This window comes from Nerophis lumbriciformis, linkage group LG05 (assembly GCF_033978685.3).
Source record: "Nerophis lumbriciformis linkage group LG05, RoL_Nlum_v2.1, whole genome shotgun sequence".
In the NCBI taxonomy this organism is placed as follows: domain Eukaryota; kingdom Metazoa; phylum Chordata; class Actinopteri; order Syngnathiformes; family Syngnathidae; genus Nerophis; species Nerophis lumbriciformis.
Window position 1 is genome coordinate 7,925,778 of NC_084552.2, and position 14,362 is coordinate 7,940,139.

A 14,362-nucleotide genomic window follows, 5' to 3' on the forward strand; every position below is an offset into this window, starting at 1 on the left:
CTATGGAATGCCCTCCCGGTAACAATTAGAGATGCTACCTCAGTAGAAGCATTTAAGTCCCATCTTAAAACTCATTTGTATACTCTAGCCTTTAAATAGCCCCCCTGTTAGACCAGTTGATCTGCCGTTTCTTTTCTTTTCTCCTCTGCTCCCCTTTTCCTTGAGGGGGGGGGGGGGGGGGGGGCACAGGTCCGGTGGCCATGGATGAAGTGCTGGCTGTCCAGAGTCGGGACCCGGGGTGGACCGCTCGCCTGTGCATCGGCTGGGAACATCTCTGCGCTGCTGACCCGTCTCCGCTCGGGATGGTGTCCTGCTGGCCCCACTATGGACTGGACTCTTACTATTATGTTGGATCCACTATGGACTGGACTCTTACTATTATGTTGGATCCACTATGGACTGGACTCTCACAATATTATGTCAGACCCACTCGACATCCATTGCTTTTGGTCTCCCCTAGAGGGGGGGGGGGGTTACCCACATATGCGGTCCTCTCCAAGGTTTCTCATAGTCATTCACATCGACGTCCCACTGGGGTGAGTTTTTCCTTGCCCGTATGTGGGCTTTGTACCGAGGATGTCGTTGTGGCTTGTGCAGCCCTTTGAGACACTTGTGATTTAGGGCTATATAAATAAAGATTGATTGATTGATTGATTCTTTACAAGTGTACGTACACTTTTGACCAGGACTGTACCTGGTATGACAGTTTGTGACAATACTGTTTCAAAAAGGAGGAATGGCAAAGTAATCCAGTGTAGGTGAATATAAACTAAGCTATGTGAAGAAAACATCAACATATCTCATCATAATCAATAGTGATTTTGTTAGAAATAATATGCGGAGAGACAGCAAAAGAAGGTTGGCAGGAGACACACTTTGGACACCCCTGGATGGAGGAAGGCATACAAAGAATAAATAGTTTCAGGAAGCTCTTCTCTTCCACTAACGATGAATAAATGCTACAAATCTAGTAGAGAAAGTCTGGATGAGTCCCTCACTTACAGAAGGATGGCGTTCCCTCCACGTGAAGACCTGCTAAGTCAGACGGAGAAAGGGATGATACAGTATTATCTGCTCACATACGCTACCTGGTGGTCATTTGAGCAAACTGCAGCTAGTCCTGGATAGTCCCACTCCTTAATGCACGCAGGATTCTCACAGGCAAACAGAACCACAAGGAACATGGTCAAGTTTGTGTCCCCAGAAGGTACGATCTACACTCACGTTGGCCCCCCAGACAGAGTCCAGGGGTCCAGGACTGGGTTTTGAGGATTATTGCTGGTCTACGCTATGAAGCTGTGAGCCTCACGTTTGAAGTGGGAAAAAAAGGATGAAAGTTGGTGAGGTGAGAAGAAGACAAAGTCAGGTGAAGAGCGTTCCAGGTTCTAAGCTCACACGGCCGTGTGTCTGGAGTTCTCATTCCTGCTGGACGAGCCAAAACTGGCCGCCCTGCACCTGGCCCGGGGCCCCCCTGCTCCCGAGTCCCCGGCCAGGGACTGAGTGGGGCACTGGGGCAGGGTGCTGTAGCGGCCCGGCAGGGGGAAGGGGGCGTCCTTGGCGAAGAGGCTCTGGATGAGGTGGAACTTGTCCTTCTCCTCTCGTAAGAAGACGTCCACCAGCAGCTTCTTCTCGCGCTTCAGCTGCTCCACGATGGTTTTGGGGATGTCCGGGATCACCCAGGCCACCAGCAGGCTGAGGAACATCACCAGGTTCTAGGGCGAGAGACGTCAGCTATGTCAACCACTACGTCTATATTTAACCCCAAAATGCCAAATGTACTCCCTATATGTGTATAACTATGTATGTATATATATATATTTATATATATATATGTGTGTGTGTGTGTATATATATACAGGTAAAAGCCAGTAAATTAGAATATTTTGAAAAACTTGATTTATTTCAGTAATTGCATTCAAAAGGTGTAACTTGTACATTATATTTATTCATTGCACACAGACTGATGCATTCAAATGTTTATTTCAGTTAATTTTGATGATTTGAAGTGGCAACAAATGAAAATCCAAAATTCCGTGTGTCACAAAATTAGAATATTACTTAAGGCTAATACAAAAAAGGGATTTTTAGAAATGTTGGCCAACTGAAAAGTATGAAAATGAAAAATATGAGCATGTACAATACTCAATACTTGGTTGGAGCTCCTTTTGCCTCAATTACTGCGTTAATGCGGCGTGGCATGGAGTCGATGAGTTTCTGGCACTGCTCAGTTGTTATGAGAGCCCAGGTTGCTCTGATAGTGGCCTTCAACTCTTCTGCGTTTTTGGGTCTGGCATTCTGCATCTTCCTTTTCACAATACCCCACAGATTTTCTATGGGGCTAAGGTCAGGGGAGTTGGCGGGCCAATTTAGAACAGAAATACCATGGTCCGTAAACCAGGCACGGGTTGATTTTGCGCTGTGTGCAGGCGCCAAGTCCTGTTGGAACTTGAAATCTCCATCTCCTTAGAGCAGGTCAGCAGCAGGAAGCATGAAGTGCTCTAAAACTTGCTGGTAGACGGCTGCGTTGACCCTGGATCTCAGGAAACAGAGTGGACCGACACCAGCAGATGACATGGCACCCCAAACCATCACCCAACCACGCAAATTTTGCATTTCCTTTGGAAATCGAGGTCCCACAGTCTGGAGGAAGACAGGAGAGGCACAGGATCCACGTTGCCTGAAGTCTAGTGTAAAGTTTCCACCATCAGTGATGGTTTGGGGTGCCATGTCATCTGCTGGTGTCGGTCCACTCTGTTTCCTGAGATCCAGGGTCAACGCAGCCGTCTACCAGCAAGTTTTAGAGCACTTCATGCTTCCTGCTGCTGACCTGCTCTATGGAGATGGAGATTTCAAGTTCCAACAGGACTTGGCGCCTGCACACAGCGCAAAATCTACCCGTGCCTGGTTTACGGACCATGGTATTTCTGTTCTAAATTGGCCCGCCAACTCCCCTGACCTTAGCCCATAGAAAATCTGTGGGGTATTGTGAAAAGGAAGATGCAGAATGCCAGACCCAAAAACGCAGAAGAGTTGAAGGCCACTATCAGAGCAACCTGGGCTCTCATAACACCTGAGCAGTGCCAGAAACTCATCGACTCCATGCCACGCCGCATTAACGCAGTAATTGAGGCAAAAGGAGCTCCAACCAAGTATTGAGTATTGTACATGCTCATATTTTTCATTTTCATACTTTTCAGTTGGCCAACATTTCTAAAAATCCCTTTTTTGTATTAGCCTTACACAATATTCTAATTTTGTGACACACGGAATTTTGGATTTTCATTTGTTGCCACTTCAAATCATCAAAATTAAATGAAATAAACATTTGAATGCATCAGTCTGTGTGCAATGAATAAATATAATGTACAAGTTACACCTTTTGAATGCAATTACTGAAATAAATCAAGTTTTTCAAAATATTCTAATTTACTGGCTTTTACCTGTATATTAGAGATGCGCGGTTTGCGGACACAACCGCGGAGTCCGCGGATTATCCGCGGGTCGGGCGGTTGAAATAAAAAAAAATTAGATTTTAAATAGATTCAGGCGGGTGGCAGTTAAACAAATTCAGAAATATATATACATAGTTAAATGTTGTTACCCACATACGAAAAACGAGCAGGCACCTGCAGCATATGCCACAACAGAAGAAGAAAAAAAAAAGAGATGGCAACGCCGGCAGCAAACGTGGTACGCGACAAACTAAAAAAGGGAATACTAAAGACCAGGGGGGAAAAAAAGGCCAGAAAAGTTCAGCGTGGACTCGTTTTTATGAGGTTGTAAATCAGCATGATAGTAATGCTGGCTACGTGATTTGCAAGAGCTGCGACGCTGTTTATGTCTACGACAGTCACAAAACCAGGACATCTAACATGGTGCATCACATTTGTGCAAAACCCCGAACCTCCACAAACACCCTGAGCATGAGCAGTTTCGTCCGCCGTGATCCCAGAAGAGTGCCACAGGATGTTAAAACAAGATAGAACGCAGCTGTCTGCAGCAGTTTCAGTGGCGCGAGCGCGCTTGGAGGTGCGCTCGGCGCGGCTCCCAGATGATTGCGCACTGGTGTGCGTCTGGGCCGTGACAGCGTGGCACGCATTGAATGTCTCTGCTGCATTGGATCAGTCTCCTTTCTTTAACAGGCAAAAGCTTTATAACCTCACTAATGCCTTGCATCGTCTATATTAGATATATAACAACGGGCGGGTGCGGTTTTGATTAAATGTTAGTTCGGGTGGATGCGGATGGTTGATGACTTTTGTGATGCGGTTGCGGATGAAATAATTGCCTATCCGCGCATCTCTAATATATATGTATCTGTTTATATTTTATTTTATTTCTGATTATTATTATTATTAATGTATTATTATTTCTTTTTTGTTTATTTAATTGATGTATTTGTAGATATCACTTTGTTTTTTTTGCTGTTTCTTTCTTTTTATGGGGGGGGGGGGGGGGGTGGTATGGTTGGGATATAAACAAAAAATATTTTGACATTTAGGGCAAACAACAGATATATGATGTATGTGAGTATGATGTAATGGATAGGAATGTCTGATGCTGGATGTCAATAAACATAAAATGAAAAAAAAAAAAAAAAAGCCAAATGTATCAGAAGTGATACATGTGTATTTAACCCAGGGTTCCCCAAACTACAGCCCACCAGTGTACAAAATCTGGCCCCCGGGAAGTCCCAAGTTTAAAAAAGAAACATTTTTTTTTTTGTATTATTATTTCTCACAGATGGCTGAGTTGACAAATAAAATAATAATATTATGTCATTAATCAAACAAATCATGAAATCAGTATTTTCTTTGTAGGGTAAAATAATTTTGTTTAATAGTTTACTAAATCATGAAATAAATCAATCATTAAATGTGATTCTACAAAAATAAATTGATGACATTTAATTATACATTTATGTATATAATTCAACATATTAATGTCACATTTAAATCATTATTTAAAGATGACTTCATTTTGCCCTATTGACCCGCTACAGTTGTAGAGAAAACTATCATCTCATGACACCATGAAGAAGAAAAAACACCAGACGGTGATCCGGACTCCCGGAAATGTCATGAAAATGACTTCTTCAGCTAACTATGGTGGAATGAAAGAAACCGAGTGAACCCTCTCATCTGTCATCCAGCGTCTTTGTCTCTGCATGCACTCACACACTGAAATCACTTAAGTCCTCAACTTGAACGGGCAGGCCGCAAAAAATGGCGAGGAATAACATTTGTCTGAGGAGGCAGTGTCGACGACGCTGTGGACCTTTCAAAACACACATTCACTACTTTCTGCACTAAAAGTGTTTTGTCCTTCAGTGTTGTCCCCTGAAAGTCAATAATAATAATACCTGAAATAGGATGACAAAGGCCAGTCTGGCTGCCAGGACACACCAGTACTGTTTGGAGAACTGGTACGCGTCTGCAGACCAGGGAGGTTCTCTGTAGTCTTTGTACCTGAGGAGGAGGAGGAGGAGACACACCCTCGTCATGATGGAGATGGAACACCAACAGCTGAGAATTGGCCTCATGAAAACATTTATTGCCATTCCGTTCCTTTGCTGTCTTTTACAACAAAACTAATCATGGAACACAATCCTTTATGTTTAGCTAATAGTCAACATGTTGATGATGTGGACTTATACTGCATGACTGAGCAAATACTGTACATACAGTATGTTAGCACAAGTATTTGATGTGGAAGGTTAAAAAATGCTGTAAATTAAAATACCTGGAATTAGTTTTACTTATATATATATATATATATATATATATATATATATATATATATATATGTATGTGTGGGAAAAAAATCACAAGACTATTTCATCTCTACAGGCCTGTTTCATGAGGGGGGGGGGTACCCTCAATCATCAGGAGATTTTAATGGGAGCATTCGCATACCATGGTGTATATAGGGCACAGAGTGGGTGGGTACAGGCTGGCCTAGGGGCGTGGTGATTGGCTCATGTGTTACCTAGGAGGTGTTTCCGTCTATGGCGGCATGTTGTTACAATTTCGCTGCGCTTGTTGAGGGATGACAGGTCTGGACGGTAAATAATAAACAGTTTCTCTTTCAAGCATAGGTTGCATCTTTTATTACCACTATTGTAAGGTGTGCTGGATGCAAGAATTTGCCATGTTATTGAATATTCAACATTATTGTCTTTGAGGTCCCAAATGTGTTTGCTGAGTTCTGTGGTATTTCGCAGGTTTTTGTTCCTGAAAGAAGCCTTGTGATTGTTCCATCTGGTTTTGAATTCTCCCTCGGTTAATCATACATATGTGTCGGATGTGTTCATGTCCTTGCGTATTACCTTAGATTGGTAGACAACTGATGTTTGTAAGCACCCCCCGTTGAGGGGGCAATCAGGTTTCTTTCGACAGTTACATGCTTTGTTGGTTTTGGAGTCGCTCTGTCTGGGGGTCGACGGCTCATTTGCATGTTTTGTTGTGGTTTGAGATGATTTGTCGTATATTGTTCATGCAGCTGTAGCTCAATTTAATGTTGTTCTTGTTGAATACTTTTCTTAGGGTGTTGTCTTTGGGAAAGTGTTTGTCAATCAGATTGAGGAATTTGTGTCCAATGTTCGTTGAGACGTTTTTGCTGTATGGGGGGTTGTACCAGATGTCGTTTCGTTTTCTGTTCTTTTTTGGCTGGTTTCCTGGCGTGGGTTCATAGGTGAGGGTGAAATTGTATCCGCTTTCATCAAGGGCTTTTTGGTACGGGGGGGTTGCTTGGTCAAATTCAGCTTTGCTAGATGACAGCATCGATAGCCTTTTATTGATTCCGGTAGGTATTCTTTTCGTGGTGGTGGGTGGGTGGTTGCTGTCATGGTGCACGTATTGGAGTGTTGTGTTGGGTTTCGTGAATGGTTGGTAGCTGTTATTTCTCAGGTTGAAAGTGACGTCAAGGAAGTTGACGGTTTGCTTGTTGGCTTCAATCGTGATCCGTAGGCCGTTCTCTTTGAAAATTTGGCATATGCGCTTCTTGGTATTCTCGCTGCTCCTTGGCGAGGCGCGACACACTGCCAGTCACACTGCCATATATATATATATATCAGTGACGCGCGGTGAGGTTGATGGCTGGTGAGGCACTGACTTCATCACAGTCAGATTTACAAACATATGAACCCTAAAGAGTATCTTGTTCACCATTTGATTGGCAGCAGTTAACGGGTTATGTTTAAAAGCTCATACCAGCATTCTTCCCTGCTTGGCACTCAGCATCAAGGCTTGGAATTGGGGGTTAAATCACCAAAAATGATTCCCGGGCGCGGCGCCGCTGCTGCCCACTGCTCCCCTCACCTCCCAGGGGGTGATCAAGGGGATGGGTCAAATGTAGAGGAGAAATTTCACCACACCTAGTGTGTGTGTGACAATCATTGCTACTTTAACTTAACTTTAACTTTACACATACAAACTGTAGCACATAAAAAAGCACATTTAATAAAAAAAACATTATTATGGTCTTACTTTTACTTATAAATGAAGTCCATGCGCAGCTCCTTTTGAACAAAAACATTGATAACTTGTTTATAGAAGTCTTCCTTATCTTTCTTCAGTTTTAAAAGTCTCTCTGTCTCGATGGAGATCTTCCTTTAATTATTACCTCCTGTTTCGATTGAAAGTCCAGTTTAGAAAACTGTTTTATTTTAGATATGTAATCCTCCATGTTAAAAGTCCAGGCGAGAGGAAAAAATAAACGATCGCTGCTAACTGTTGCTGTGTGTTGTCACTTCTTCTGCAGCCGAGTAGTCGCAAGAATGATCTCTGGGATCACTAGCGCCCTCTACCACCATGAGGCGGGATTACTGCGAGCCTCAGCCAGTGCGTCTTCGCAGCAGTTTTATGATCGCTCAGCACAAGAAATACTTTACACACATACAGTTGTTGACAAAATACACTGTACTTTATATACCTCAGCTAACTAAACTATGGAAATGTATAATATAGTTCATATAGCAATATGGTCTCACTGCACAGCAGGCCAGCAGTTAGCCGAGTCATTGCGCAATCCATGGTGAGGCTCAACTGGCTGCTGACTCACCGCAAGTCTCTTCTCAGTATTTGAACGGCAAATGTGAAAATTAAGCAATTTTGAATAAAAATAATCTAAAACTGGTGAAGTTAAATGCAAAATAACTTTATAGTATAATCACTGGATACATAACAATCTAATAATTTTTTTTCTTTTTACATTTCTTTTCTTTCCATGATGGCCTCACCTGCCTCCAGTGACTGCACGTCACTGATATATATATATATATATATATATATATATATATATATATATATATATATATATATATTAGGGATGTCCGATAATATCGGGCTGCCGATATTATCGGCCGATAAATGCTTTAAAATGTATAATCGGAAATGATCGGTATCAGTTTCATAATTATCAGTTTCAAAAAGTAAAATGTATGACTTTTTAAAAGGCCGCTGTGTACACGGACGTAGGGAGAAGTACAGAGCGCCAATAAACCTTAAAGGCATTTCCTTTGCGTGCGTACCGTCCGAGTCACATAATATCTACCGGCTGTTCTCATCACGAATTAATGCAAGGCATACTTGGTCACACTGAGGGTGGCCGTATAAACAAGTTTAACACTGTTACAAATATGCGCCACACTGTGAACCCACACCAAACAACAATGACAAACACGTTTCGGGAGAACATCCGCACCGTAACACAACATAAACACAACAGAACAAATACCCAGAATCCCTTGCAGTACTAACTCTTCCGGGACGCTACAATATAACAATGAGAATAAAAATATAACAGTAAAATAAGAATATAACAAGAGAAACTAGGCAGTAGTGACCATGTTATGAAAAAGTATTCCACTGTTATTGTTTTGAGGCATGTTAAAAAAAAAAAAAGCACTTTGGGACTTCAATAATAAATATGGCAGTGCCATGTTGGCATTTTTTTCCATAACTTGAGTTGATTTATTTTGGAAAACCTTGTTACATTGTTTAATGCATTCAGCGGGGCATCACAACAAAATTAGGCATAATAATGTGTTCATTCCACCACTGTATATATAGGTATCGCTTGACATCGGAATCGGTAATTAAACATTCCGCAGAAATCAATGGTCAACTTTTACAACTGTGCCGTCAGCAGTGTCCTCACTTACGGATTTTTAGTGTGGCTTGCTAGCTGCACTAAAGCGAATCAACAGGCCCTCCAGCGAGTGGTTAAAGCGGTGGGGAAAATTACAAGGACGATACTCCCAGAGATGAGTGCCATGTACACAACTCGCTGCCTAAAGCGAGTACACAACATCCTGAAGGACAGATACCACCCAGCACATGGCCTCTTCAACCTGCTACCCTCTGGAAGGAGGTATAGATTGATTCGCACCAGGACCACCAGAAAGTCTCACAGTCTGTATCCCCCAGGCTGTGAGACTGCTAAATGAACAGCCATCTTATTACCTCACTCTTCACCACCTCAATAATTGTGCTCTGGACATTGCATTGCTGCAACATCAACGTAACAACCATCAGACATCTGACTGTTCCCAACCCCACGTCCCTCTTATCGCCATCTTCCTGACAATGCTAAAATGTAAACTATTGTCAACCTGCACATCAATGCAGTTTCTATGCCGCTGGACAAAGCTCAAACTAAATCTCGTTGTTCATGTATGACTTAAGTGTTATTATGACAATGACAATAAAGGAATTGATTGATTGATTGAAGGGTTGGACAATATCGGGATATCAGTAAAAAAGCCATTATCGGACATCTCTAATATATATCCATCTATCTTCTTCTGCTTATGTATACATATATGCACATAAATATAAATATATTCATATATATATATATATATATATATATATACATACAGGTAAAAGCCAGTAAATTAGAATATTTTGAAAAACTTGATTTATTTCAGTAATTGCATTCAAAAGGTGTAACTTGTACATTATATTTATTCATTGCACACAGACTGATGCATTCAAATGTTTATTTCATTTAATTTTGATGATTTGAAGTGGCAACAAATGAAAATCCAAAATTCCGTGTGTCACAAAATTAGAATATTACTTAAGGCTAATACAAAAAAGAGATTTTTAGAAATGTTGGCCAACTGAAAAGTATGAAAATGAAAAATATGAGCATGTACAATACTCAATACTTGGTTGGAGCTCCTTTTGCCTCAATTACTGCGTTAATGCGCCGTGGCATGGAGTCGATGAGTTTCTGGCACTGCTCAGGTGTTATGAGAGCCCAGGATCTCAGGAAACAGAGTGGACCGACACCAGCAGATGACATGGCAACCCAAACCATCACCCAACCATGCAAATTTTGCATTTCCTTTGGAAATCGAGGTCCCAGAGTCTGGAGGAAGACAGGAGAGGCACAGGATCCACGTTGCCTGAAGTCTAGTGTAAAGTTTCCACCATCAGTGATGGTTTGGGGTGCCATGTCATCTGCTGGTGTCGGTCCACTCTGTTTCCTGAGATCCAGGGTCAACGCAGCCGTCTACCAGCAAGTTTTAGAGCACTTCATGCTTCCTGCTGCTGACCTGCTCTATGGAGATGGAGATTTCAAGTTCCAACAGGACTTGGCGCCTGCACACAGCGCAAAATCTACCCGTGCCTGGTTCACGGACCATGGTATTTCTGTTCTAAATTGGCCCGCCAACTCCCCTGACCTTAGCCCCATAGAAAATCTGTGGGGTATTGTGAAAAGGAAGATGCAGAATGCAAGACCCAAAAACGCAGAAGAGTTGAAGGCCACTATCAGAGCAACCTGGGCTCTCATAACACCTGAGCAGTGCCAGAAACTCATCGACTCCATGCCACGCCGCATTAACGCAGTAATTGAGGCAAAAGGAGCTCCAACCAAGTATTGAGTATTGTACATGCTCATATTTTTCATTTTCATACTTTTCAGTTGGCCAACATTTCTAAAAATCCCTTTTTTGTATTAGCCTTAAGTAATATTCTAATTTTGTGACACACGGAATTTTGGATTTTCATTTGTTGCCACTTCAAATCATCAAAATTAAATGAAATAAACATTTGAATGCATCAGTCTGTGTGCAATGAATAAATATAATGTACAAGTTACACCTTTTGAACGCAATTACTGAAATAAATCAAGTTTTTCAAAATATTCTAATTTACTGGCTTTTACCTGTATATCTCCACATATATGTATACATATTTGTGTAGTAAAGGTCAGTTTGTTTCCCTCCATGTTCATATGATGGAGTACTTCTGATAAGGTGTTTTCACACCTTCTTCTCCCATGTTGACTATTTCCTTCCTGGCTGAGTGGACAAAGTGAGGATCTGAGTGGACAAAGTGAGGATCTGAGTGGAAGTGTGTGTGACAAAGTGTGCCTGCAGGGCAGGACTTGCAACACACTCGCAGCCTTCTTGCAGCCTCCTAAAGTCAATTTCACGCCTGCCAGTGGCGGGGTATGGCATCATGTGGGAGACACGCACGCACACAAAGACTGGCATTCTGGCAGAGGAACTCTTTAGTGGTTCGGACATTCCCATCTGGAGGGCATCATGAAATACATGATGAGAGTGACGACAACATTCTTTTGTCCACACACACACACACTGCCTCCTTATTGGCTTCACATTTGGCAACCCCAACACCTTCCGATGCCCAAACGGAGGTTATTTTTTGGTACCTGCAGACGGTGACGTCTCCGTGATGAGAGTTGTGTGGCGCCGTGCCAGGTTTAAAGTTGGACACGTTGAAGTAGGAGAGGGTGTGGTCGATGAAGCCATGCATGGTGCCCGTGTGACTGTACATGTACTGGTAGACCAGGCGAGGGATGAAGTCCGACGTGAAGGAGATCACAAAGGCCTGGCGGGACAAACACAACACCACTTGACTTTGTGTTGTTGTTGCAGGGACTTGCTGCCCACACATGTCCATCATGCCTCCTTCCTGAACGCACATTCTCAAAACACTGGGAGAAAAACATTCAAAAGTGCAATAAAAGAGGTGAAATGTAACAAGAGAAAGTTGCAATGTTGACTCTAATAACACAAAGCTGCCATGCAGGCTCTTTAAAACTGTCCTTGCTCAAAATAATAATTGTCAGGTTCAAACACTAATGACATCTATTAAACAAGACAAGAAGCAAAGAATCAAACAGAGACAGAATTAAATTTGGACTCAATTTTGAGGAGAGACGCGGCCACTGTACTCTCTGTACAGTTTTGCACTACGCTCTGCCCAAAGATTGCACTCCTCCTTTATTTGACTTTCTCCACCCACCTGACCACAGCTGCTTCCAGAGGGAAGTGGGTCGTAAACAGCGTTGCCTTTGGTTACCGAACAGTTAAAAAAAAGAGGTCGTAAAATAGTTCAAAAAGAGGTCGTAAAATAGTTCAAAAAGAGTTCGTAAAATAATTCAAAAAGAGTTCGCCTGGAAGTTGGGCAGATCCTGCCATCTGTCCGCTTTGAAGTCCCAGTGGAGTTTTACGAGCATTCTTCTTGGTACGTTTCAAAGACAGCCCCTGTCCTTTTGTCTTCTTGTCAGGAACACAATGTAATACAAAGTTTTTTGTGATAACTTACAACAAGTATTCTAACAATAATACATCAAAATCAATGTTTTTGTGAATTATTGAGGCTCCAATGACTTCACATCAAATATTACACTTCTAAATATTTTTAGAGGAAAATATATAATTTTGTGTGCTTTCCATAAAAATGTTTAGTTTTCTTTGACAAAAAGGGGCATATAACAAACAAACAAAAACAGAAAAACAATCTAATCGACGGATAGATCTGAAGATTTAAGTGTTGAGAAGGACTAGCGGTAGAAAATGTATGTATGGATGGCAGTAAAAATAAACAGTATGACTTATTTTTAACACTTTTATGGCTCTTTTGGATCTCTGGGAATTTTAGTGGGATTTTTTTTGGAACAGTCATTGTTCAAAAAATAATAATGCATAAAAATCAATGTTGTTATGAATTATTGACTTATTCAATTACTTCACATCAGATATTCCACTTTGAAATATTTTGAGGCCTATTTCGTGTTTGGAATTTATAAAAATAAGTTGTCTTTGACAAAAAGTGCGTCAAACAAACAAAACAATATTTTTAAAAATTTTTTTAAAATAGAAAGTTTATACATATACTGTATACATATACAGTGTATATATATATATACACATTTTATATATATATATATATACACATTATATATATATATATATATATATATATATATATATATATATATATATATATATATATAATGCAGTATTCACCCCTTTTTAAGGACCTACTTCAATCATGCCATTTAGAAGATCTTTGATTAGAATTTTTGGAGTACAGTATGTCCTTAAAAACAGGGGATAGTTTTTTAAGGATCACTTGTGTTTTTTTTAAAGGTACCACTACAAAATTATTTGTCAAAGACCTTAAATATGACACAATTGTGTTCTTTTTTTAAGTGCCTGTCCAAAAGCCCTAGTCAAAGTACCTTTATATAACAAAATCATTCTGTTTATAAGAACATGCAACAAATGCGAGTCAAAGATCCCTTTAATGACAAAATCAGCCCCTTTTGAAAGAACCTACTAAGAAAAAATGGCTTGTCAAAGATCTTCTATTCGCCAAAATCCTCACCTGTTTTAAGTGCCTGCTCCAAAATCACTAGTCAAAGATCCTTGAAATGACAAAATCATCTTGTTTTAAGGACACACTCAACATATTGTGAGTCAAAGATCCTTTATAAAACAAAAAAATCTTGTTTTTAAGACCTACTGCAAAGAACGTAAGCACTCCAATTCTGTCATTTTGAGGATCTTTGACTAGCATTTTTACAATACTGTATGTCCCTAAAAATGGAGTGATTTTTGTCATATTGAGAATCTTTGACTAAGGTTTTTATGATGTTTTTTAAAGGTACCACTACAAAATCACTTGTCAAAGACCCTAAATAAGACAAAATCCTCTCCTGCGTTTAAGCAAAAGCATTAGTCAAAGATCCTTTAAATAAAAAAAAAAGAATCCCCTTTTTCAGGAGACACGAAAAATATTGCAGATCAAAGATCCTTTATATCATGAGAGAACACTTGTGCAAGACCTTGGACGAGCACGAGCAATATGTCCTGAACAAGTTTGTCATATAGAGGATCTTTGGCTAAGATCACTTGTGTTTTTATAAAAAAAGGTATTAACTAGGTGAGAACCCACCACTGGTCTGGGGTCACCATAGCAACAGCAGTAAAACTTGCTACAAGAGAATGTCATCACTTACATTTATTATGACTGAGAACTTCCCCATGCCACTCAGGATGTTGTACCAGATACCTGCAACACAGAAAGACGCTCAC

At 40.8% G+C, this 14,362-nt stretch overlaps 1 protein-coding gene across 2 annotated transcripts in view; it reads right to left on the bottom strand.

Annotated features, from left to right (window-relative positions):
* Positions 1-267: 267 nt before the first annotated feature.
* Positions 268-14,362, bottom strand: part of ano2b (anoctamin 2b) — a 169,034-nt gene continuing 154,939 nt past the window's right edge. Inside the window, exons 24-27 of one of the 2 annotated variants that reach the window (XM_061961336.2) lie at positions 14,287-14,339; positions 11,689-11,867; positions 5,363-5,468; positions 268-1,712 (exon numbers count right to left, since the gene is read on the bottom strand). In XM_061961336.2, coding sequence (XP_061817320.1) covers positions 1,392-1,712; positions 5,363-5,468; positions 11,689-11,867; positions 14,287-14,339 — 659 coding nt within the window. In that variant the 3' untranslated portion in view covers positions 268-1,391. The remainder of the gene's footprint in view (positions 1,713-5,362; positions 5,469-11,688; positions 11,868-14,286; positions 14,340-14,362) is intronic. The other variant, XM_061961337.2, reaches the window with a different exon arrangement.